The 25,447-nt window shown below is 51.8% G+C and overlaps 1 protein-coding gene across 1 annotated transcript in view; it reads left to right on the top strand.

Annotated features, from left to right (window-relative positions):
• The first annotated feature begins 2,031 nt into the window (after positions 1 to 2,031).
• The window catches only part of ZCCHC14 (zinc finger CCHC-type containing 14), a 38,442-nt gene continuing 15,026 nt past the window's right edge, over positions 2,032 to 25,447 (top strand). The window contains exons 1-3 of the mRNA XM_073554916.1: positions 2,032 to 2,289; positions 20,472 to 21,223; positions 22,595 to 22,718. Of these exons, the coding sequence (XP_073411017.1) occupies positions 20,657 to 21,223; positions 22,595 to 22,718 (691 nt within the window). The 5' untranslated portion in view covers positions 2,032 to 2,289; positions 20,472 to 20,656. The remainder of the gene's footprint in view (positions 2,290 to 20,471; positions 21,224 to 22,594; positions 22,719 to 25,447) is intronic.

Raw genomic sequence — 25,447 nt, 5'->3', positions numbered from 1 at the left:
CGGCGGCTGTGACGGGGTGATGTGGGATATTGGGGGTAGTCCGGCGGCTGTGACGGGGTGATGTGGGATATTGGGGGTAGTCCGGCGGCTGTGACGGAGTGATGTGGGATATTGGGGGTAGTAGTCCGGCGGCTGTGACGGAGTGATGTGGGATATTGGGGGTAGTCCGGCGGCTGTGACGGAGTGATGTGGGATATTGGGGGTAGTCCGGCGGCTGTGACGGGGTGATGTGGGATATTGGGGGTAGTCCGGCGGCTGTGACGGGGTGATGTGAGATATTGGGGGTAGTCCGGCGGCTGTGACGGGGTGATGTGGGATATTGGGGGTAGTCCGGCGGCTGTGACGGGGTGATGTGGGATATTGGGGGTAGTCCGGCGGCTGTGACGGGGTGATGTGGGATATTGGGGGTAGTCCGGCGGCTGTGACGGGGTGATGTGGGATATTGGGGGTAGTCCGGCGGCTGTGACGGGGTGATGTGGGATATTGGGGGTAGTCCGGCGGCTGTGACGGGGTGATGTGGGATATTGGGGGTAGTCCGGCGGCTGTGACGGGGTGATGTGGGATATTGGGGGTAGTCCGGCGGCTGTGACGGGATGATGTGGGATATTGGGGGTAGTCCGGCGGCTGTGACGGGGGATATTGGGGGTAGTCCGGCGGCTGTGACGGGGTGATGTGGGATATTCGGGGTAGTCCGGCGGCTGTGACGGGGTGATGTGGGATATTGGGGGTAGTCCGGCGGCTGTGACGGGGTGATGTGGGATATTGGGGGTAGTCCGGCGGCTGTGACGGGGGATATTGGGGGTAGTCCGGCGGCTGTGACGGGGTGATGTGGGATATTGGGGGTAGTCCGGCGGCTGTGACGGGGTGATGTGGAATATTGGGGGTAGTCCGGCGGCTGTGACGGGGTGATGTGGGATATTGGGGGTAGTCCGGCGGCTGTGACGGGGTGATGTGGGATATTGGGGGTAGTCCGGCGGCTGTGACGGGGTGATGTGGGATATTGGGGGTAGTCCGGCGGCTGTGACGGGATGATGTGGGATATTGGGGGTAGTCCGGCGGCTGTGACGGGGTGATGTGGGATATTGGGGGTAGTCCGGCGGCTGTGACGGGGTGATGTGGGATATTGGGGGTAGTCCGGCGGCTGTGACGGGGTGATGTGGGATATTGGGGGTAGTCCGGCGGCTGTGACGGGGTGATGTTATAGTGAGTGTGGCTCTGCGGAGTGGCCGGCCATCCTCTCAGCTCTCCATGTATAGATATAACCCTTATAATGCCCGCTGCCGGCCTCTTCATGGCGGCACGTTCTTCCTATCGCTGCCGCCCCTCGCTCCTCCGGTCTCTGCTGGTTTCTGGCGTCTGTACTCGTCCCCGCTCGTTGTACAGCGCCGTGGAATATGTTGGCGCTATGTAAGTGATTATCATCAGTCTCCTCCCTGACAGCAGGCCGAGCACTGGGCGCAGACCCTCCTGGAGGACTACAAGTCCACGCCTGCCCTGAGCCCCGGTGCATGCCGGGAGAGCTGCACATCTGGAGCCCCCAGGAAACCTCCAGCGGCTCCTGAGGTGGGACGAGTCCATGTCCGGTGACTGCTCGGGGGCGACCTCATTACTGAGGCCTTCTCTCACCCACGGCAGCTCTCGGCACAGTTCTCTTCCCTGGTCGCTGATGTAATTAGTTTCGCCCTCGTTCTCCCATTCGCTCCGCTTCCTACAACCCCTCACACCCCCCTGTACGATGAATGGTTCCATCCTCGCCTGCCTTGTTTGTGACTGGCAGCCCAGTAGGCCAATAGATGGTGAGTGGAGGGGCGGGGTCCCGGTAGAGCCCGCCCACTATGATTGACAGGCAGCCTGCACCATCCACGACAGCGCTTTTTTTTCCTCTCCTTCTACTCAGTGATGAGAAGAGTGACAGGGTATATTGACCAATCAGAGCAGACATTCTCAGTATGTGGGCGGTCCTCACTTAGCGGCCAGCCAATGGCGTGGCTTGGCAGAGCGGGCCGCGGGCGGGTCATCGTGTCAGCGCTGGGGCGCCAGCCGATCATTTTTAACGGTTTGTGTGAAGGAGGGAAGGCCGCGCTCCTGGGCAGCGGTGTAGTCTGCCGCCGGCGGCGCTGCTGGTGTCTCGCCCTCACACGGTCACCCGGACCGACACCCGCCGGGAGAGGGCGGCAGCGGCTCACCCGCCTCCGGGAGGAGCGTCCGAGCTCGGGAGGCCGGGGCTATCGCGACAGCTCCTCACCTATTACATTCTTGTCACGACAGGCCCCGCCCCGGAGGCTCCTGGTGAGTGATAGACGCGGGAGCTCCGCACATCGGCGACAGCTGAGAGCCGGTCACAGCGGTATAGAGAGGGACAGCGGTATATAGAGCCTGTCACAGCGGTATAGAGAGGTGTACAGCGGTATAGAGGGGGACAGCGTTATATAGAGCCTGTCACAGCGGTATATAGAGCCTGTCACAGCGGTATAGAGGGGGACAGCGGTATAGAGAGCCTGTCACAGCAGTATAGAGGGGGACAGCTGTATATAGAGCCTGTCACAGCGGTATAGAGGGGGACAGCGGTATAGAGAGCCTGTCACAGCGGTATAGAGAGGGACAGCGGTATATAGAGCCTGTCACAGCGGTATATAGAGCCTGTCACAGCGGTATAGAGGGGGACAGCTGTATATAGAGCCTGTCACAGCGGTATAGAGAGGGACAGCGGTATAGAGAGCCTGTCACAGCGGTATATAGAGCCTGTCACAGCGGTATAGAGGGGGACAGCTGTATATAGAGCCTGTCACAGCGGTATAGAGAGGGACAGCGGTATATAGAGCCTGTTACAGCGGTATAGAGGGGGACAGCGGTATATAGAGCCTGTCACAGCGGTATAGAGGGGGACAGCGGTATATAGAGCCTGTCACAGCGGTATAGAGGGGGACAGCGGTATATAGAGCCTGTCACAGCGGTATATAGAGCCTGTCACAGCGGTATAGAGGGGGACAGCTGTATATAGAGCCTGTCACAGCGGTATAGAGAGGGACAGCGGTATATAGAGCCTGTCACAGCGGTATAGAGGGGGACAGCGGTATATAGAGCCTGTCACAGCGGTATAGAGGGGGACAGCGGTATATAGAGCCTGTCACAGCGGTATAGAGGGGGACAGCGGTATATAGAGCCTGTCACAGCGGTATAGAGAGGGACAGCGGTATAGAGAGCCTGTCACAGCGGTATAGAGAGGGACAGCGGTATAGAGAGCCTGTCACAGCGGTATAGAGAGGGACAGCGGTATATAGAGCCTGTCACAGCGGTATAGAGAGGGACAGCGGTATAGAGAGCCTGTCACAGCGGTATAGAGGGGGACAGCGGTATATAGAGCCTGTCACAGCGTTATAGAGGGGGACAGCGGTATATAGAGCCTGTCACAGCGGTATAGAGAGGAACAGCGGTATAGAGAGCCTGTCACAGCGGTATAGAGAGGGACAGCGGTATAGAGAGCCTGTCACAGCGGTATAGAGAGGGACAGCGGTATATAGAGCCTGTCACAGCGTTATAGAGGGGGACAGCGGTATATAGAGCCTGTCACAGCGGTATAGAGGGGGACAGCGGTATATAGAGCCTGTCACAGCGTTATAGAGGGGGACAGCGGTATATAGAGCCTGTCACAGCGGTATAGAGGGGGACAGCGGTATATAGAGCCTGTTACAGCGGTATAGAGGGGGACAGCGGTATATAGAGCCTGTCACAGCGTTATAGAGGGGGACAGCGGTATATAGAGCCTGTCACAGCGGTATAGAGAGGGACAGCGGTATATAGAGCCTGTCACAGCGGTATAGAGAGGGACAGCGGTATATAGAGCCTGTCACAGCGTTATAGAGGGGGACAGCGGTATATAGAGCCTGTCACAGCGGTATAGAGAGGGACAGCGGTATATAGAGCCTGTCACAGCGGTATAGAGAGGGACAGCGGTATATAGAGCCTGTCACAGCGGTATAGAGGGGTACAGCGGTATAGAGAGCCTGTCACAGCGGTATAGAGAGGGACAGCGGTATATAGAGCCTGTCACAGCGGTATAGAGAGGGACAGCGGTATATAGAGCCTGTCACAGCGGTATAGAGGGGGACAGCGGTATAGAGAGCCTGTCACAGCGGTATAGAGGGGGACAGCGGTATATAGAGCCTGTCACAGCGGTATATAGAGCCTGTCACAGCGGTATAGAGAGGGACAGCTGTATATAGAGCCTGTCACAGCGGTATAGAGAGGGACAGCGGTATATAGAGCCTGTCACAGCGGTATAGAGGGGGACAGCGGTATAGAGAGCCTGTCACAGCGGTATAGAGAGGGACAGCGGTATATAGAGCCTGTCACAGCGGTATAGAGAGGGACAGCGGTATATAGAGCCTGTCACAGCGGTATATAGAGCCTGTCACAGCGGTATAGAGGGGGACAGCGGTATAGAGAGCCTGTCACAGCGGTATATAGAGCCTGTCACAGCGGTATATAGAGCCTGTCACAGCGGTATAGAGGGGGACAGCGGTATATAGAGCCTGTCACAGCGGTATAGAGGGGGACAGCGGTATATAGAGCCTGTCACAGCGGTATATAGAGCCTGTCACAGCGGTATATAGAGCCTGTCACAGCGGTATATAGAGCGGGACAGCGGTATAGAGAGCCTGTCACAGCGGTATAGAGGGGGACAGCGGTATAGAGAGCCTGTCACAGCGGTATATAGAGCCTGTCACAGCGGTATATAGAGCCTGTCACAGCGGTATATAGATCCTGTCACAGCGGTATATAGATCCTGTCACAGCGGTATATAGATCCTGTCACAGCGGTATATAGAGCCTGTCACAGCGGTATAGAGGGGGACAGCGGTATAGAGAGCCTGTCACAGCGGTATAGAGGGGGACAGCGGTATATAGAGCCTGTCACAGCGGTATATAGAGCCTGTCACAGCGGTATATAGAGCCTGTCACAGCGTTATAGAGGGGGACAGCGGTATATAGAGCCTGTCACAGCGGTATAGAGGGGGACAGCGGTATATAGAGCCTGTCACAGCGGTATATAGAGCCTGTCACAGCGGTATATAGAGCCTGTCACAGCGGTATAGAGGGGGACAGCGGTATAGAGAGCCTGTCACAGCGGTATAGAGGGGGACAGCGGTATAGAGAGCCTGTCACAGCGGTATAGAGGGGGACAGCGGTATAGAGAGCCTGTCACAGCGGTATAGAGGGGGACAGCGGTATATAGAGCCTGTAACAGCGCTATAGAGGGGGACAGCGGTATAGAGAGCCTGTCACAGCGTTATAGAGGGGGACAGCGGTATATAGAGCCTGTCACAGCGGTATAGAGGGGGACAGCGGTATAGAGAGCCTGTAACAGCGCTATAGAGGGGGACAGCGGTATATAGAGCCTGTCACAGCGTTATAGAGGGGGACAGCGGTATATAGAGCCTGTCACAGCGGTATAGAGGGGGACAGCGGTATAGAGAGCCTGTAACAGCGCTATAGAGGGGGACAGCGGTATATAGAGCCTGTCACAGCGTTATAGAGGGGGACAGCGGTATATAGAGCCTGTCACAGCGGTATAGAGGGGGACAGCGGTATATAGAGCCTGTAACAGCGCTATAGAGGGGGACAGCGGTATATAGAGCCTGTCACAGCGTTATAGAGAGGGACAGCGGTATATAGAGCCTGTCACAGCGTTATAGAGGGGGACAGCGGTATATAGAGCCTGTCACAGCGGTATAGAGGGGGACAGCGGTATAGAGAGCCTGTCACAGCGGTATAGAGGGGGACAGCGGTATAGAGAGCCTGTCACAGCGGTATAGAGGGGGACAGCGGTATAGAGAGGGACAGCGGTATAGAGAGGGACAGCGGTATAGAGAGGGACAGCGGTATATAGAGCCTGTCACAGCGTTATAGAGGGGGACAGCGGTATATAGAGCCTGTCACAGCGGTATAGAGGGGGACAGCAGTATAGAGAGCCTGTCACAGCGTTATAGAGGGGGACAGCGGTATATAGAGCCTGTCACAGCGGTATAGAGAGGGACAGCGGTATAGAGAGGGACAGCGGTATATAGAGCCTGTCACAGCGGTATAGAGAGGGACAGCGGTATATAGAGCCTGTCACAGCGGTATAGAGGGGGACGGCGGTATAGAGAGCCTGTCACAGCGGTATAGAGAGGGACAGCGGTATATAGAGCCTGTCACAGCGGTATAGAGAGGGACAGCGGTATATAGAGCCTGTCACAGCGGTATAGAGAGGGACAGCGGTATATAGAGCCTGTCACAGCGGTATAGAGGGGTACAGCGGTATATAGAGCCTGTCACAGCGGTATAGAGGGGGACAGCGGTATATAGAGCCTGTCACAGCGGTATAGAGAGGGACAGCGGTATATAGAGCCTGTCACAGCGCTATAGAGGGGGACAGCGGTATAGAGAGCCTGTCACAGCGGTATAGAGGGGGACAGCGGTATATAGAGCCTGTCACAGCGGTATAGAGAGGGACAGCGGTATAGAGGGGGACAGCGGTATATAGAGCCTGTCACAGCGGTATAGAGAGGGACAGCGGTATATAGAGCCTGTCACAGCGGTATAGAGAGGGACAGCGGTATATAGAGCCTGTCACAGCGGTATAGAGAGGGACAGCGGTATATAGAGCCTGTCACAGCGGTATAGAGAGGGACAGCGGTATATAGAGCCTGTCACAGCGGTATAGAGAGGGACAGCGGTATATAGAGCCTGTCACAGCGGTATAGAGAGGGACAGCGGTATATAGAGCCTGTCACAGCGGTATAGAGGGGGACAGCGGTATATAGAGCCTGTCACAGCGGTATAGAGAGGGACAGCGGTATATAGAGCCTGTCACAGCGCTATAGAGGGGGACAGCGGTATAGAGAGCCTGTCACAGCGGTATAGAGGGGGACAGCGGTATATAGAGCCTGTCACAGCGGTATAGAGAGGGACAGCGGTATATAGAGCCTGTCACAGCGGTATAGAGAGGGACAGCGGTATATAGAGCCTGTCACAGCGGTATAGAGAGGGACAGCGGTATATAGAGCCTGTCACAGCGGTATAGAGGGGGACAGCGGTATATAGAGCCTGTCACAGCGGTATAGAGAGGGACAGCGGTATATAGAGCCTGTCACAGCGCTATAGAGGGGGACAGCGGTATAGAGAGCCTGTCACAGCGGTATAGAGGGGGACAGCGGTATATAGAGCCTGTCACAGCGGTATAGAGGGGGACAGCGGTATAGAGGGACAGCGGTATATAGAGCCTGTCACAGCGGTATAGAGAGGTGTACAGCGGTATATAGAGCCTGTCACAGCGGTATAGAGGGGTACAGCGGTATATAGAGCCTGTCACAGCGGTATAGAGAGGGGGACAGCGGTATAGAGAGCCTGTCACAGCGGTATAGAGAGCCTGTCACAGCGGTATATAGAGCCTGTCACAGCGGTATAGAGGGGGACAGCGGTATAGAGGGGGGACAGCGGTATAGAGAGGGACAGCGCTATATAGAGCCTGTCACAGCGGTATAGAGGGGGACAGCGGTATATAGAGAGGGACAGCGGTATATGGAGCCTGTCACAGCGGTATAGAGGGGGACAGCGGTATATAGAGCCTGTCACAGCGGTATAGAGGGGGACAGCGGTATATGGAGCCTGTCACAGCGGTATAGAGAGGGACAGCGGTATAGAGGGGGACAGCGGTATATAGAGCCTGTCACAGCGGTATAGAGGGGGACAGCGGTATAGAGGGGGACAGCGGTATAGAGGGGGGACAGCGGTATAGAGAGGGACAGCGCTATATAGAGCCTGTCACAGCGGTATAGAGAGGGACAGCGGTATATAGAGCCTGTCACAGCGGTATAGAGGGGGACAGCGGTATAGAGGGGGACAGCGCTATATAGAGCCTGTCACAGCGGTATAGAGAGGGACAGCGCTATATAGAGCCTGTCACAGCGGTATAGAGGGGGACAGCGGTATATTGAGCCTGTCACAGCGGTATAGAGGGGGACAGCGGTATATAGAGCCTGTCACAGCGGTATAGCGGGGGACAGCGGTATAGAGGGGGACAGCAGTATATAGAGCCTGTCACAGCGCTATAGAGGGGGACAGCGGTATATAGAGCCTGTCACAGCGCTATAGAGGGGGACAGCGGTATATAGAGCCTGTCACAGCGGTATAGAGGGGGACAGCGGTATATAGAGCCTGTCACAGCGCTATAGAGGGGGACAGCGGTATAGAGAGCCTGTCACAGCGGTATAGAGGGGGACAGCAGTATATAGAGCCTGTCACAGCGCTATAGAGGGGGACAGCGGTATAGAGAGCCTGTCACAGCTGTATAGAGGGGGACAGCGGTATAGAGAGCCTGTCACAGCGCTATAGAGGGGGACAGCAGTATATAGAGCCTGTCACAGCGCTATAGAGGGGGACAGCGGTATATAGAGCCTGTCACAGCGGTATAGAGGGGGACAGCGGTATAGAGAGCCTGTCACAGCGGTATAGAGGGGGACAACGGTATAGAGAGGGACAGCAGTATAGAGAGCCTGTCACAGCTGTATAGAGGGGGACAGCGGTATATAGAGCCTGTCACAGCGTTATAGAGGGGGACAGCGGTATATAGAGCCTGTCACAGCGTTATAGAGGGGGACAGCGGTATATAGAGCCTGTCACAGCGTTATAGAGGGGGACAGCGGTATATAGAGCCTGTCACAGCTGTATAGAGGGGGACAGCGGTATATAGAGCCTGTCACAGCGCTATAGAGGGGGACAGCGGTATAGAGAGCCTGTGACAGCGGTATAGAGAGCCTGTCACAGCGCTATAGAGGGGGACAGCGGTATAGAGAGCCTGTCACAGCGGTATAGAGGGGGACAGCAGTATATAGAGCCTGTCACAGCGGTATATAGAGGGGGACAGTGGTATATAGAGCCTGTCACAGCGGTATAGAGGGGGACAGCGGTATAGAGAGCCTGTCACAGCTGTATAGAGGGGGACAGCGGTATATAGAGCCTGTCACAGCGTTATAGAGGGGGACAGCGGTATATAGAGCCTGTCACAGCGCTATAGAGGGGGACAGCGGTATAGAGAGCCTGTCACAGCGGTATAGAGGGGGACAGCGGTATAGAGAGCCTGTCACAGCGGTATAGAGGGGGACAGCGGTATAGAGAGCCTGTCACAGCTGTATAGAGGGGGACAGCGGTATATAGAGCCTGTCACAGCGTTATAGAGGGGGACAGCGGTATATAGAGCCTGTCACAGCGCTATAGAGGGGGACAGCGGTATAGAGAGCCTGTCACAGCGGTATAGAGGGGGACAGCGGTATAGAGAGCCTGTCACAGCTGTATAGAGGGGGACAGCGGTATATAGAGCCTGTCACAGCGCTATAGAGGGGGACAGCGGTATATAGAGCCTGTCACAGCGCTATAGAGGTATATATAAACTTGGCACACACCAAAGGTTTCTGATGCAGAAAGGTGATTTTTAATTATACAACAGTACATACATACCCTAACCCAAGCACTTGGGATTCGCGGCGGATACTGCGTCCACACTCCACAAACCACCACGCAGTGGGACGGCTTCATGTGCCTCCTCACAGGATTGGTCTATCTCACAAAGCCCAGTCACTAAGAATCTCACAGTACAATATATCGTACATTGATGAAGGTCCTAGACCGAAACGTCTGTGTATGTATGTACTGTTGTATAATTAAAAATCACCTTTCTGCATCAGAAACCTTTGGTGTGTGCCAAGTTTATATATATTTAGTTCACGGATTGGGATCCTACTTGGGCACCACCTACAATTCTCAGGGTTGTGCCAACGGTTTTGTTCTTACAGCGGTATAGAGAGGGGGGACAGCGGTATAGAGAGGGGGGACAGCGGTATAGAGAGGGGGGACAGCGGTATAGAGAGGGGGGACAGCGGTATAGAGAGCCTGTCACAGCGGTATAGAGGGGTACAGTGGTATATGGAGCCTGTCACAGCGCTATAGAGAGGGGGACAGCGGTATAGAGGGGGACAGCGGTGTAGAGAGCCTGTCACAGCGCTATAGAGGGGGACAGCGGTATAGAGGGGTACAGTGGTATAGAGAGCCTGTCACAGCGCTATAGAGGGGGACAGCGGTATATAGAGCCTGTCACAGCGGTATAGAGAGGGACAGCGGTATATAGAGCCTGTCACAGCGCTATAGAGGGGTACAGCGGTATAGAGAGCCTGTCACAGCGCTATAGAGGGGTACAGCGGTATAGAGAGCCTGTCACAGCGCTATAGAGGGGTACAGCGGTATAGAGAGCCTGTCACAGCGGTATATAGAGGGGGACAGCGGTATAGAGAGCCTGTCACAGCGTTATAGAGGGGGACAGCGGTATAGAGAGCCTGTCACAGCGGTATAGAGAGCCTGTCACAGCGCTATAGAGGGGGACAGCGGTATAGAGAGCCTGTCACAGCGGTATAGAGGGGGACAGTGGCATAGAGAGCCTGTCACAGCGGTATATAGAGGGGGACAGCGGTATAGAGAGCCTGTCACAGCGGTATATAGAGGGGGACAGCGGTATAGAGAGCCTGTCACAGCGGTGTATAGAGGGGGACAGCGCTATATAGAGCCTGTCACAGCGGTATAGAGGGGGACAGCGGTATATAGAGCCTGTCACAGCGGTATATAGAGGGGGACAGCGCTATATAGAGCCTGTCACAGCGGTATATAGAGGGGGGCAGCGGTATATAGAGCCTGTCACAGTGGTATATAGAGGGGAACAGCGCTATATAGAGGTGTACAGCGGTATAGAGAGGGGGACTGTCTTATGAGGAAAGGTTGCAGGATTTGGGAATGTTTAGTTTGCAAAAGAGAAGACTGAGAGGAGACTTAATAGCTGTCTACAAATATCTCAAGGGCTGTCACATTGTAGAAGGATCAACTTTATTCTCATTTGCACAAGGAAAGACTAGAAGCAATGGGATGAAACTGAATGGGAGGAGACACAGATTAGATATTAGAAAAAACTTTTTGACAGAGTGATCAATAAGTGGAACAAGCTGCCACGAGAAGTGGTGAGTTCTCCTTCAATGGAAGTCTTCAAACAGAGGCTGGACAGACATCTGACTGGGATGATTTAGCGAATCCTGCTTTGAGCAGGGGGTTGGACCAGATGGCCCGGAAAGGGCCCACCCAACTCTACCATTCTATGATTCTATATAGAGGGGGACAGCGGTATAGAGAGCCTGTCACAGCGTTAGAGGGGGACAGCGGTATAGAGAGCCTGTCACAGCGTTATAGAGGGGGACAGCGGTATAGAGAGCCTGTCACAGCGTTATAGAGGGGTACAGCGGTATATAGAGCCTGTTACAGCGCTATAGAGGGGTACAGCGGTATATAGAGAATGTCACAGCGTTATAGAGGGGTACAGCGGTATATAGAGCCTGTAACAGCGCTATATAGAGGGGGACAGCGGTATAGAGAGCCTGTCACAGCTGTATAGAGAGGGGGACAGCGGTATATAGAGCCTGTAACAGCGCTATATAGAGGGGGACAGCGGTATATAGAGCCTGTCACAGCGTTATAGAGAGGTGTACAGCGGTATATAGAGCCTCTCACAGCGCTATATAGAGGGGGACAGCGGTATATAGAGCCTGTCACAGCGGTATAGAGGGGGACAGCAGTATAGAGAGCCTATCACAACGTTATAGAGGGGGACAGCGGTATATAGAGCCTGTCACAGCTGTATAGAGAGGTGTACAGCGGTATAGAGAGCCTGTCACAGCGGTATAGAGGGGGACAGCGGTATATGGAGCCTGTCACAGCGGTGTAGAGAGGTGTACAGCGGTATACAGTTGTGGCCAAAAGTATTGACACCCCTGCAATTCTGTCAGATAATACTCCGTTTCTTCCTGAAAATGATTGCAAACACAAATTCTTTGGTATTATCTTCATTTAATTTGTCTTAAATGAAAAAACACAAAAGAGAATGAAGCAAAAAGCAAAACATTGATCATTTCACACAAAACTCCAAAAATAGACCAGACAAAAGTATTGGCACCCTCAGCCTAATACTTGGTTGCACAACCTGTAGCCAAAATAACTGGTCTTCTTTCTTTTCTCCATGCTCATTGTGGTACACACAAGGACACAGGACAGAGGTTGAGTCAACTTTACTCCATGTCAACTGGCTGCAAGTGTGATTTAGTTATTGCCAACACCTGTTAGGTGCCACAGGTAAGATACAGGTGCTGTTAGTTACACAGATTAGAGAAGCATCACATGATTTTTCGAACAGTGCCAATACTTTTGTCCACCCTCTTATTTATGTTTGGTGTGTAATTATATCCAATTTGGCTTTAGGACAATTCTTTTTGTGTTTTTTCATTTAAGACCAAAGAATTTGTGTTTGCAATCATTTTCAGGAAGAAACTGAGTATTATCTGACAGAATTGCAGGGGCGTCAATACTTTTGGCCACAACTGTATAGAGCCTGTCACAGCGGTGTATAGAGAGGGTACAGCGGCATATAGAGCCTGTCAGCGGTATAGAGGGTATAGTGCTCTATAGAGGGGTATAGTGGTCTATAGAGGCATATAGCGGTGACAAGGGCGTACAGCGGCGTGTAGCTACCGTGTGTGTGTATATATATATATATATATATATATATATATATATATAGCTACTCTCCTACAATATACAGTAATATATAATGTACAGTGATATTTATGATATACTATGTATAATCATATAATGTACAGTGATGTATAGTATGTAGTGAGATATATATACATTTATATTTAACTAAAATATACATCAGTCCTACATTATACACTAATATGTGTTGTGTACAGTGTTATATAATGTACAGTATGGCTGTGAAGTCATAGCTGACTTACTGATAATGTACAGATCCATGTAATATACAGTGTGATATATACTGATACGGTGTGATGTTATCTATCTCATGTGTAATGCGCAGTGTGATTCATTACTGTACACATTAAGATCAGTAGGATAGATGATATAATGTACGGTGTACTTATACTCATGTGACATTGCTAATAATGCACAGCAGGAATTATACTGATATAATGATTAGTACTATATAACATATGTAATGTACCTTATGGTAGAGAGCAGTCGTGGACACTGGTGATATACTGTGTAGCAAAAATATGCAGAATGTTAATTACAGAACAGCCACGTAATGTGCAGTGTGATACATGATATATACATTGTACAGCATCATATGTACAGCACAGCGCGGTCATATAATGTACAGCACAGCGCGGTCATATAATGTACAGCACAGCTGCTAATGGCTACAGTAGAGCGAATGTCAAGGGTGCGGTGGATATACTGTGTAATGTACGGTGCGGTGGATATACTGTGTAATGTACGGTGCGGTGGATATACTGTGTAGTGTACGGTGTGGTGGATATACTGTGTAATGTACGGTGCGGTGGATATACTGTGTAGTGTACGGTGCGGTGGATATACTGTGTAATGTACGGTGCGGTGGATATACTGTGTAGTGTGCGGTGGATATACTGTGTAGTGTACGGTGTGGTGGATATACTGTGTAATGTACGGTGCGGTGGATATACTGTGTAGTGTACGGTGCGGTGGATATACTGTGTAGTGTACGGTGCGGTGGATATACTGTGTAATGTACGGTGCGGTGGATATACTGTGTAATGTACGGTGCGGTGGATATACTGTGTAATGTACGGTGCGGTGGATATACTGTGTAATGTGCGGTGGATATACTGTGTAATGTACAACGGTGCGGTGGATATACTGTGTAATGTACAACGGTGCGGTGGATATACTGTGTAATGTGCGGTGGATATACGTGATGGATATACTGTGTAATGTACGGTGCGGTGGATATACGTGATGGATATACTGTGTAATGTACGGTACGGTGGATATACTGTGTAGTGTACGGTGCGGTGGATATACTGTGTAGTGTACGGTGCGGTGGATATACTGTGTAATGTACAGTGCGGTGGATATACTGTGTAATGTACGGTGCGGTGGATATACTGTGTAATGTACGGTGCGGTGGATATACTGTGTAATGTACGGTGCGGTGGATATACTGTGTAGTGTACGGTGCGGTGGATATACTGTGTAGTGTACGGTGCGGTGGATATACTGTGTAGTGTACGGTGCGGTGGATATACTGTGTAGTGTACGGTGCGGTGGATATACTGTGTAGTGTACGGTGCGGTGGATATACTGTGTAATGTACGGTGCGGTGGATATACTGTGTAATGTACGGTGTGGTGGATATACTGTGTAGTGTACGGTGTGGTGGATATACGTGATGGATATACTGTGTAATGTACGGTGCGGTGGATATACTGTGTAATGTACGACGGTGCGGTGGATATACTGTGTAATGTACAACGGTGCGGTGGATATACTGTGTAATGTGCGGTGGATATACGTGATGGATATACTGTGTAATGTACGGTGCGGTGGATATACGTGATGGATATACTGTGTAATGTACGGTACGGTGGATATACTGTGTAGTGTACGGTGCGGTGGATATACTGTGTAGTGTACGGTGCGGTGGATATACTGTGTAATGTACGGTGCGGTGGATATACTGTGTAATGTACGGTGCGGTGGATATACTGTGTAATGTACGGTGCGGTGGATATACTGTGTAATGTACGGTGCGGTGGATATACTGTGTAGTGTACGGTGCGGTGGATATACTGTGTAGTGTACGGTGCGGTGGATATACTGTGTAGTGTACGGTGCGGTGGATATACTGTGTAGTGTACGGTGCGGTGGATATACTGTGTAGTGTACGGTGCGGTGGATATACTGTGTAGTGTACGGTGCGGTGGATATACTGTGTAATGTACGGTGCGGTGGATATACTGTGTAGTGTACGGTGTGGTGGATATACGTGATGGATATACTGTGTAATGTACGGTGCGGTGGATATACTGTGTAATGTACGACGGTGCGGTGGATATACTGTGTAATGTACAACGGTGCGGTGGATATACTGTGTAATGTGCGGTGGATATACGTGATGGATATACTGTGTAATGTACGGTGCGGTGGATATACGTGATGGATATACTGTGTAATGTACGGTACGGTGGATATACTGTGTAGTGTACGGTGCGGTGGATATACTGTGTAGTGTACGGTGCGGTGGATATACTGTGTAGTGTACGGTGCGGTGGATATACTGTGTAATGTACGGTGCGGTGGATATACTGTGTAATGTACGGTGCGGTGGATATACTGTGTAATGTACGGTGCGGTGGATATACTGTGTAGTGTACGGTGCGGTGGATATACTGTGTAGTGTACGGTGCGGTGGATATACTGTGTAGTGTACGGTGCGGTGGATATACTGTGTAGTGTACGGTGCGGTGGATATACTGTGTAATGTACGGTGCAGTGGATATACTGTGTAGTGTACGGTGCGGTGGATATACTGTGTAATGTACGGTGCGGTGGATGTAGTGTACGGTGCGGTGGATATACTGTGTAGTGTACGGTGCGGTGGATATACTGTGTAGTGTACGGTGCGGTGGATATACTGTGTAGTGTACGGTGCGGTGGATATACTGTGTAGTGTACGGTGCGGTGGATATACTGTGTAATGTACGGTGCGGTGGATATACTGTGTAATGTACGGTGCTGTGGATATACTGTGTAGTGTACGGTGCGGTGGATATACTGTGTAATGTGCGGTGGATATACTGTGTAATATACGGTGTGGTGGATATACTGTGTAGTGTGCGGTGGATATACTGTGTAATGTACGGTGCGGTGGATATACTGTGTAGTGTACGGTGTGGTGGATATACGTGATGGATATACTGTGTAGTGTACGGTGCGGTGGATATACTGTGTAGTGTACGGTGTGGTGCATATACTGTGTAGTGTACAGTGTGGTGGATATACGTGATGGATATACTGTGTAGTGTACGGTGCGGTGGATATACTGTGTAGTGTACGGTGCGGTGGATATACTGTGTAGTGTACGGTGCGGTGGATATACTGTGTAATGTACGGTGCGGTGGATATACTGTGTAGTGTACGGTGCGGTGGATATACTGTGTAGTGTACGGTGCGGTGGATATACTGTGTAATGTGCGGTGGATATACTGTGTAATGTACGGTGTGGTGGATATACTGTGTAGTGTACAGTGCGGTGGATATACTGTGTAATGTGCGGTGGATATACTGTGTAGTGTACGGTGCGGTGGATATACTGTGTAGTGTACGGTGCGGTGGATATACTGTGTAGTGTATGGTGCGGTGGATATACTGTGTAGTGTGCGGTGGATATACTGTGTAATGTACGGTGCGGTGGATATACTGTGTAGTGTGCGGTGGATATACTGTGTAGTGTACGGTGCGGTGGATATACTGTGTAGTGTACGGTGCGGTGGATATACTGTGTAGTGTACGGTGCGGTGGATATACTGTGTAGTGTACGGTGCGGTGGATATACTGTGTAGTGTACGGTGCGGTGGATATACTGTGTAGTGTACGGTGCGGTGGATATACTGTGTAATGTACGGTGCGGTGGATATACTGTGTAATGTACGGTGCGGTGGATATACTGTGTAGTGTACGATGCGGTGGATATACTGTGTAGTGTGCGGTGCGGTGGATATACTGTGTAATGTACGGTGCGGTGGATATACTGTGTAATGTACGGTGCGGTGGATATACTGTGTAGTGTACGGTGCGGTGGATATACTGTGTAATGTGCGGTGGATATACTGTGTAGTGTGCGGTGGATATACTGTGTAGTGTACGGTGCGGTGGATATACTGTGTAATGTACGGTGCGGTGGATATACTGTGTAATGTACGGTGCGGTGGATATACTGTGTAATGTACGGTGCGGTGGATATACTGTGTAGTGTACGGTGCGGTGGATATACTGTGTAATGTGCGGTGGATATACTGTGTAATATACGGTGTGGTGGATATACTGTGTAGTGTGCGGTGGATATACTGTGTAATGTACGGTGCGGTGGATATACTGTGTAGTGTACGGTGTGGTGCATATACTGTGTGGTGGATATACGTGATGGATATACTGTGTAATGTACGGTGCGGTGGATATACTGTGTAGTGTACGGTGCGGTGGATATACTGTGTAGTGTACGGTGCGGTGGATATACTGTGTAATGTACGGTGCGGTGGATATACTGTGTAGTGTACGGTGCGGTGGATATACTGTGTAGTGTACGGTGCGGTGGATATACTGTGTAGTGTACGGTGCGGTGGATATACTGTGTAGTGTACGGTGCGGTGGATATACTGTGTAATGTGCGGTGGATATACTGTGTAATGTACGGTGTGGTGGATATACTGTGTAGTGTACAGTGCGGTGGATATACTGTGTAATGTGCGGTGGATATACTGTGTAGTGTACGGTGCGGTGGATATACTGTGTAGTGTACGGTGCGGTGGATATACTGTGTAGTGTATGGTGCGGTGGATATACTGTGTAGTGTGCGGTGGATATACTGTGTAATGTACGGTGCGGTGGATATACTGTGTAGTGTGCGGTGGATATACTGTGTAGTGTACGGTGCGGTGGATATACTGTGTAGTGTACGGTGCGGTGGATATACTGTGTAGTGTACGGTGCGGTGGATATACTGTGTAGTGTACGGTGCGGTGGATATACTGTGTAATGTGCGGTGGATATACTGTGTAATGTACGGTGCGGTGGATATACTGTGTAGTGTACGATGCGGTGGATATACTGTGTAGTGTGCGGTGGATATACTGTGTAGTGTACGGTGCGGTGGATATACTGTGTAGTGTACGGTGCGGTGGATATACTGTGTAGTGTGCGGTGGATATACTGTGTAGTGTACGGTGCGGTGGATATACTGTGTAGTGTGCGGTGGATATACTGTGTAGTGTACTTGAGCTCAAAGGTTTACACACCCCGGCAGAATTTTTTCTTTCTTGGCCTTTTTTCAGAGAATATGAATGATAACATCAAACTTTTTCTCCACTCATGGTCAGTGGTTGGATGAAGCCATTTATTGTCAGACTACTGTGTTTTCTCTTTTTAAATCATAATGACAGCCCAAAACATCCAAATAACCCTGATCAAAAGTTCACATCCCCTGGTGATTTTGACCTGATAACATGCACAGAAGTTGACACAAATGGGTGTGAATGGCTACTAAAGGTAACATCCTCACCTGTGACCTGTTTGCTTGTAATCAGTGTGTGTACATAAAAGCTGAGTGAGTTTCTGGGATCCGAACAGACTCTTGCTTCTTTCATCCAGCCACTGACATTTCTGGATTGTGAGTCATGGGGAAAGAAAAAGAATTGTCAACAGATCTATGGTAAAAGGTAGTTGAACTGTATAAAACAGAAAAGGAATACAAAAAGATATCCAAGGAATTGATATTGCCAGTCAGCAGCGTTCAGACTGTGATTAACAAATGGAAAATCAGGGGCTCTGCTAAAACAAAACCACGGTCTGGTAGAACAACAAAAATTTCATCCACAACTGCCAGGAAAATTGTTCGGGATGCAAAGAAAAACCCACAAATAACATCAGCTGAAATACAGGACTCTCTAAAAACTAGCGGTGTGGCTGTTTCAAGATGCACAAGGAGTCAATTGAAGAAAAATGAGCTGCATGGTCGAGTCGCCAGGGGAAAGTCATTACTGCACAAATGCCAGAATCTATCCTACAATACGCGAAACAGCACAGAGCCAAGCCTCAAAACTTCTGGAATAAGGTAATTTGGAGTGATGAGACCAAAACTGAACTTTGTGGCCAGAACCTTAAGCGTTACATTTGGATAGAGGTCAACAAGGCCTATGATGAAAGGAACACCATTCCTACTGTAAAGCACAGAGGTGGATCGCTGATGTTTTTGGAATGTGTGAGCTACAAAGGCACAGGAAACTTGGTCAAAGTTGAAGGAAAGATGGATGCAGCACGTTATCAGCGAATACTGGAGGCAAAATTGCAATCCTCTGCCCGGAAGCTGCGCATGGGACGTACTTGGACGTTCCAACATGACGACCAAAAACACAAGGCCAAGTCGACCTGTCATTGGCTACAGCATAACAAAGTGAAGGTTCTGGAGTGGCCATCTCAGTCTCCTGACCTCAATATCATTGAGCCACTCTGGAGAGATCTCAAGCGCGCAGTTCATGCTAGACAGCTTAGGAATTTACAGGAAGTGGAGGCTAATTACCAAGAGGAGTGGGCAGCTTTACCATCTGAGAAAATAAAGAACCTCATCCACAACTACCACAAAAGACTTCAAGCTGTCATTGATGTGAGAGGGGGCAGTACACGGTATTAAGAAATGGGGAATGTGAACTTTTGATCAGGGTCATTTGGATGTTTTGGGCTGTCATTATGATGTAAAACGAGAAAACACAGTAGTCTGACAATAAATGGCTTCACCCAACCACTAACCATGAGTGGAGAAAAAGTTATGGTGTTATCATTCTTATTCCCTGAAAAAAGGCCAAGAAAGCCAACTTCTACCGGGGCGTATAAGCTTTTGAGCACCAGAGTATACAGAGTGATCCCTCTCTTGTGTATCCCCCCAGTATCCCCTCTCTTCTGTGTATCCCCCCCAGTATCCCTTCTCTTCTGTGTATCCCCCCTCTTCTGTATATCTCACCAGTATCCCCTTTCTTCTGTGTATCCTCTCTCTGTATCCCTCCAGTATCCCCTCTCTCTGTATCCCCCCAGTATCCCTCTCTCTGTATCCCTCCAGTATCCCCTCTCTTCTGCGTATCCTCTCTTTTGTGTATACCCCAGTATCCCTCTTTTCTATGTATCCCCCCAGTATCCCTCTCCTCTATATATCCCCCCAGTATCATCTCTTCTTTGTATCCCCCCAGTATCCCTCTCTTCTATGTATCCCCCAGTATCCCCTCTCCTGTGTTTCCCCCAGTATCCCCTCTCTTCTGTGTATCCCCTCTCTTCTGTGTCCCCCCAGTATCCCCTCTCTTCTGTGTATCCCCTCTCTTCTGTGTATCCTCTCTTCTATGTATCCCCCCAGTATCCCTCTCGTCTGTGTATCCTCTCTTCTATGTATCCCCCCAGTATCCCTCTCTTCTGTGTATCCCCTCTCTTCTGTGTATTTCACCAGTATCCCTTCTCTTCTGTGTATCCCCCCCAGTATCCCCTCTCTTCTGTGTACCCCCCCAGTATCCCCTCTTCTGTGTATCCCTCTCTTCTATGTATCCCCCCAGTATCCCTCTCTTCTGTGTATTTCACCAGTATCCCCTCTCTTCTGTGTACCCCCCCAGTATCCCCTCTCTTCTGTGTATCCCTCTCTTCTGTGTATCCCCCCCCAGTATCCCCTCTCTTCTGTGTATCCCCCCCCAGTATCCCCTCTCTTCTGTGTATCCCCCCCTAGTATATTTTTCTGGGATACCCAGCTGTATACCCCCATCACCCAACGGCTGCCCTTGGCCCTCACGCCTGTCTTTGTCTCCACAGGTGTCATGATCGCGGCTTGGTGAGCAGAGGACCCAGCAGATGGAGCCGTCCCGGTGAGTGCTCCTCCCGGCAGCAGCGCACAGCCCCGGAGGGGAAGGCGGAGGTGGGCCGCACCAGAATAGGAGGTGGTATCTACGTGTATCTCGGAGAGCGCAGGCTCAGACGCCACGTGGGTTTGGGACACCATGGTGGAGAAGCAGCGCTGTCCCTTGCAGAGGGACGGCGTGTACCGCTGGTTCTCCGAGCTCTCCTCCTCCCAGCGCATCGAGTTTCTGTGTGGCCTTCTGGACCTTTGTCTCCCTCTGGAGCTGCGCTTCTTGGGCTCTTGCTTGGAGGACCTGGCCCGCAAAGACTATCACTCACTGCGGGACTCTGAGATCAAGGCTAACAACCCAGCCGACCTGGGCGGCCTCACCAATCTGGCGGATGAGGTGGTGCGAAGCAAACTACTGGTGTCCCTGGCGCTGCTGGCGTCTGACAACCGGGAGGCAGCAGGCGTGCTATGCCGGACCCTCACCCACATCGACTCCATCATTAATAACCTGGGCCTGCAGCTCAATGAGGGCCGCACGGGGGATGAGTTCCTGCTGCTCTTTACCATGGCCACCAACCATCCGGCCTTCAGCTTCCATCAAAAGCAGCTGCTGCGCAAAGAGCTGGCCCACATCCAGGGGAGGCACTGCACCAGCACCGGACCCCCGACTGTGCCCACCACTGCCACCACCACAGTCAGCAGCAAGGGCTGCATCAAGGTACGTGCCTGCCTGGCCTCCTGTCTCTGCCTACCAGTCCCCTTGGCCACCTGTGTCTCTTTTTTTCCTGCCTTCCCCTTAGTTGCCTTCTGCTTTGCCCTCATGGCTACTTTATCCTGCCTGACCTTCTCATCCTGCCTGTGTGCCTGTTAGGCCATGTGTCTTTGTTCCTGCCTGTCTGTCCCTGGGCTGCCTGCTGCTCTGTTCCCCGGCCCCCTTATACTGCCTGTCCTCTTGGCCGCCGGTGGCTCTGTGTTACGAGGGCACAGTCAGTCCGGTTTTTGCGCCCTCCTCCTCGGCAGTGGCCTTCTTTACAGGGGTTCAGCATGGACCCAGATGTCATGTGAGGACGCGGCCTGTGATTGGCGTTACCTTCAGTGGATTCTGGCCGCCCTGCGGTCACTTATGTGCCACCTGCTGACCTTGGTGAAAGAGGAGGCCACGATCGCTGTGTGCCCTGCCTGCCAGGGAAATGTCACTCACTTGGCAGGCAGGCGCTGCCTTCTATACATAGCATTGGGGGATGTGCCAGCAAGTGTAACGGAGCAATAGCCGCTACACTGGGCCGCAGGAGTGTATCAGGGCTGGCCAGCAATAGGGGAGATTCCCCTTTACCCTTTTTCTTTTTTTCTTGCTTGACATGTGAGTGGAAAGATTGCGAGCATGTGTGTCCAGCCGAGCACCACGCTGCACGCCTCGCCTCCTGCAATCACTGCTGGGACTAATGGGGCTTATTGGGCCCCCACCCACCGCCTGGCGTTGTGCTGATTGATAGAAATAACATTTATTCAGGGTATAAATAAAAGTTTAGTAACTTTCTAGGAAGTCATCACTTGTTAGAATTTCCCAGCAGCTGGAACACTGGCCCGACACGGTGTACGTCCTATATAGGCTCCGTTCACACCTGCGGTGTTCACTGTGGATACTGGCGGTGGTTGCTGACGCTCCGCTGCCTGTAGGAGTGATTGTCCAGATGCTTCACCCACACAGATTGACTTTTGGTATCAGTGAGGGTCTCAGCATGCTCCTGTCCTAGAGCCTGCAGCGGTGGCTGGTAACCTTGACAACGAGCTGTACACTATGGACCCCTCCATTCTTCAGAAGGTGGAGTATTTTTAATAAGCGGCAGTCGCATAGTTGCTTATTTTTACTAGCCCTTTTGCCCATTATTGAAGATGAGACAACCCCTGTGTATATAAAATGTAATGTTATTTATTGGACAATTCCTTTAAGCATCCCAATTGGAAAATGTAAACTGCAATGTTTTATGTTTCTAGTTGACGCCATAAACTGATTTGCAGCCGCCTAATGCCAGCGAGTGTTCACAGTGTATCGTCCTGGGTGATAGTCTGTACCTACTTTGTCTTACAGATGACCCCAAGAACAGAGACCCCGACCAGCAGCATTGGGAACAGCCTAGCAAATGCACTTCACACCTCCGCACATTCCATAGATGACCCCATACCCAAGAGGCCTTCTGGAAAGCACTCCAAAGGTAGGACGGCATCGTGTGACACTGTCAGCAGCCTCTCCACCAGGCACGTGTATACTTGGGGAATCCTGTTCATTGACTCTTGCATCCACCATGCTTTACATACCGGCCTCCCCGGTGTCCTGATATATTGTAGGACATGTAGTGGGTCCGTGGTCCCTTCCATCACCCATGCTTTACATATCACCTGCCCCGGTGTCCTGATATATTATAGAATATGTAGTGGGTTTGTGGACTCTTCCACCCCCCCATGCTTTACATGCCGGCCGCCCCGGTGTCCTGATATATTATAGGACATGTGGTGGGTCTGTGGTCCCTTCCATCCCCCCCCCCCCATACTTTACATGCCGGCCGCCCCGGTGTCCTGATATATTATAGGACATGTGGTGGGTCTGTGGACCCTTCCGCCCCCCCATGCTTTACATACCAGCCCTCCCAGGTGTCCTGATACATTGTAGGTCATGTAGTGCGTCTGTGGACTCTTCCACCCCCCCCCCATTCTTTACATACCGGCCACCCTAGTGTCCTGATATACTATAGGACATGTGGTGGGTCCGTGGTCCCTTCCATCCCCCATGCTTTACATGCCGGCCGCCCCGGTGTCCTGATATATTATAGGACATGTGGTGGGTCTGTGGACCCTTCCGCCCCCCCATGCTTTACATGCCGGCTGCCCTGGTGTCCTGATATATTATAGGACATGTGGTGGGTCTGTGGTCCCTTCCGTCCACCATGCTTTACATGCCGGCTGCCCCGGAGTCCTGATACATTGTAGGGTATAAACCCCTGTGATCGGGGCCGGGACAGTGGGAATGTGTCGCTCTCCCGCACTAATAACACCGCCATGTGGCGCTTGTGTCTGGACTTGCTGCTGTAATTTGTTTTCCTCCTTCCAGTTCTCTTTTTGCCTCGGGACATTTTTTTCTTGGTGGTTTTGATTGTTTTTTTGTGCTGCGACGTTCACACCCAGAGAGACGTCCTGATAAGTTTTACCCTGGATGTGGAGTCTACGCTGCAGTCATGTGTCACCTTACTGTGGACGCTCGCGTGGGATCGGGGGGCCAGTCGTTACCATCTCTTCATAGAAAGCGAGCCGACACTCGTGTATGGGGGCTTCAGCCCTTCGCTAATCATAGGCCCAACTGGAAGTGAATATTGGGGCAACCCATTTACTCTCAGATTTTGGAGTTCGTCTGTGAGGGCCAGGAGTCCCTCGCTGTGTCGCCCCCGCACGCTGTGTCGCCCCCGCACGCTGTGTCGCCCCCGCACGCTGTGTCGCCCCCGCACGCTGTGTCGCCCCCGTCGCCCCGCTCCTGCACACGGACGTCTCCGTGTCTTGTATTTCTGATCTTGCTTCTCTGTTATCTGATCTCCGCAGAGCGTTATCGTAGATCGCAGATTCAAGCCAAGGCATGCGGCCCCCCGACAGCTGCGCAGACCCTTAATCTGCTATGTGGACATTTTAACTCTCTCACTGCTGGAGGGAGCACTGCGCCACCATGATGATGGAGGACGGAGTAGTATTCAGTCTGGTCAGGTTGTCGGATGGCCGCCATTGCCCCGTGTGTTATCGTAGCAGCTGCCGTAAGGAGCGAGCGATGGCTCTGTATGAAGGGGATCCGGACACCCCCTCTGCATACCATTACGGTGGGAGAAGCAGCTGTTGTCTCTACAGAATGAAGCTGAAAGTTGACATTTCTTTCTCTCGAGCCCGTAGACCCCCGACCTTCCCCCATGAACAGTGTAAAGTTGAGCGCCAAGGCCGCCAACTGAGCAGACGTGCTTCCGTCCAATTTCTGCTGGAAATGCTTATTTTTTGCCGTTCACGCGGCTGACTCCCGCCTCGCCCTGGTTATTTGTCCGACATTATGCTGAATTAGCATTAATAGAAATTACAGCTGTGCTTGGGGGCTGGGGGGATTCCTTCCAGGCCGCAGCAAAAAAACTATCAAAAGGAAGCGCGGCAATGGGATGTGACGCGGGGCCGTGCGGCGGGGTGTGACGCGGGGTCAAATAAGCCGACAACCCTGGGGATTGATTTCCATTCTGTGCTACACTCATGTGCGGAGAGACCTAGACTTGTGCTCATCCAGGGCCTGCTGGTTCTTGAATGGAAAATCAGCACAACAGGTGCAGGATGGGTGTGACCGTTACCCCTGCCCTTTTATATGTACCATGTAGTGTCTATGACAACTCTATGGGCATTGACAGGAGCAGAAGTGTCTCCACCATAGTTATATGGTTTTTGGCCGGCGTGAGATCAGCAGCGTGGACGGCAGGGCGCCCCTTCTCCGCGCCGAGGTCTGGACGTGGATGGCAGGGCGGGCGCCCCTTCTCTGCGCCGATGTGTGGATGGCAGGGAGCCCCTCTCCGCGCCGAGGTCTGGACGTGGATGGCAGGGCGCCCCTTCTCCGCGACGAGGTCTGGACGTGGATGGCAGGGCGCCCCTTCTCCGCGACGAGGTCTGGACGTGGATGGCAGGGCGCCCCTTCTCCGCGCCGAGGTCTGGATGTGGATGGCAGGGCGCCCCTTCTCCGCGCCGAGGTCTGGATGTGGATGGCAGGGCGCCCCTTCTCCGCGCCGAGGTCTGGACGTGGATGGCAGGGCGCCCCTTCTCCGCGCCGAGGTCTGGACGTGGATGGCAGGGCGCCCCTTCTCCGCGCCGAGGTCTGGACGTGGATGGCAGGGCGCCCCTTCTCCGCGCCGAGGTCTGGACGTGGATGGCAGGGCGC

Source organism: Dendrobates tinctorius, unplaced genomic scaffold (assembly GCF_039654945.1).
Source record: "Dendrobates tinctorius isolate UK_male_01 unplaced genomic scaffold, ASM3965494v1 ptg000214l, whole genome shotgun sequence".
Lineage (NCBI taxonomy): Eukaryota > Metazoa > Chordata > Amphibia > Anura > Dendrobatidae > Dendrobates > Dendrobates tinctorius.
This window is presented reverse-complemented; position numbering and strand designations above follow the sequence as displayed.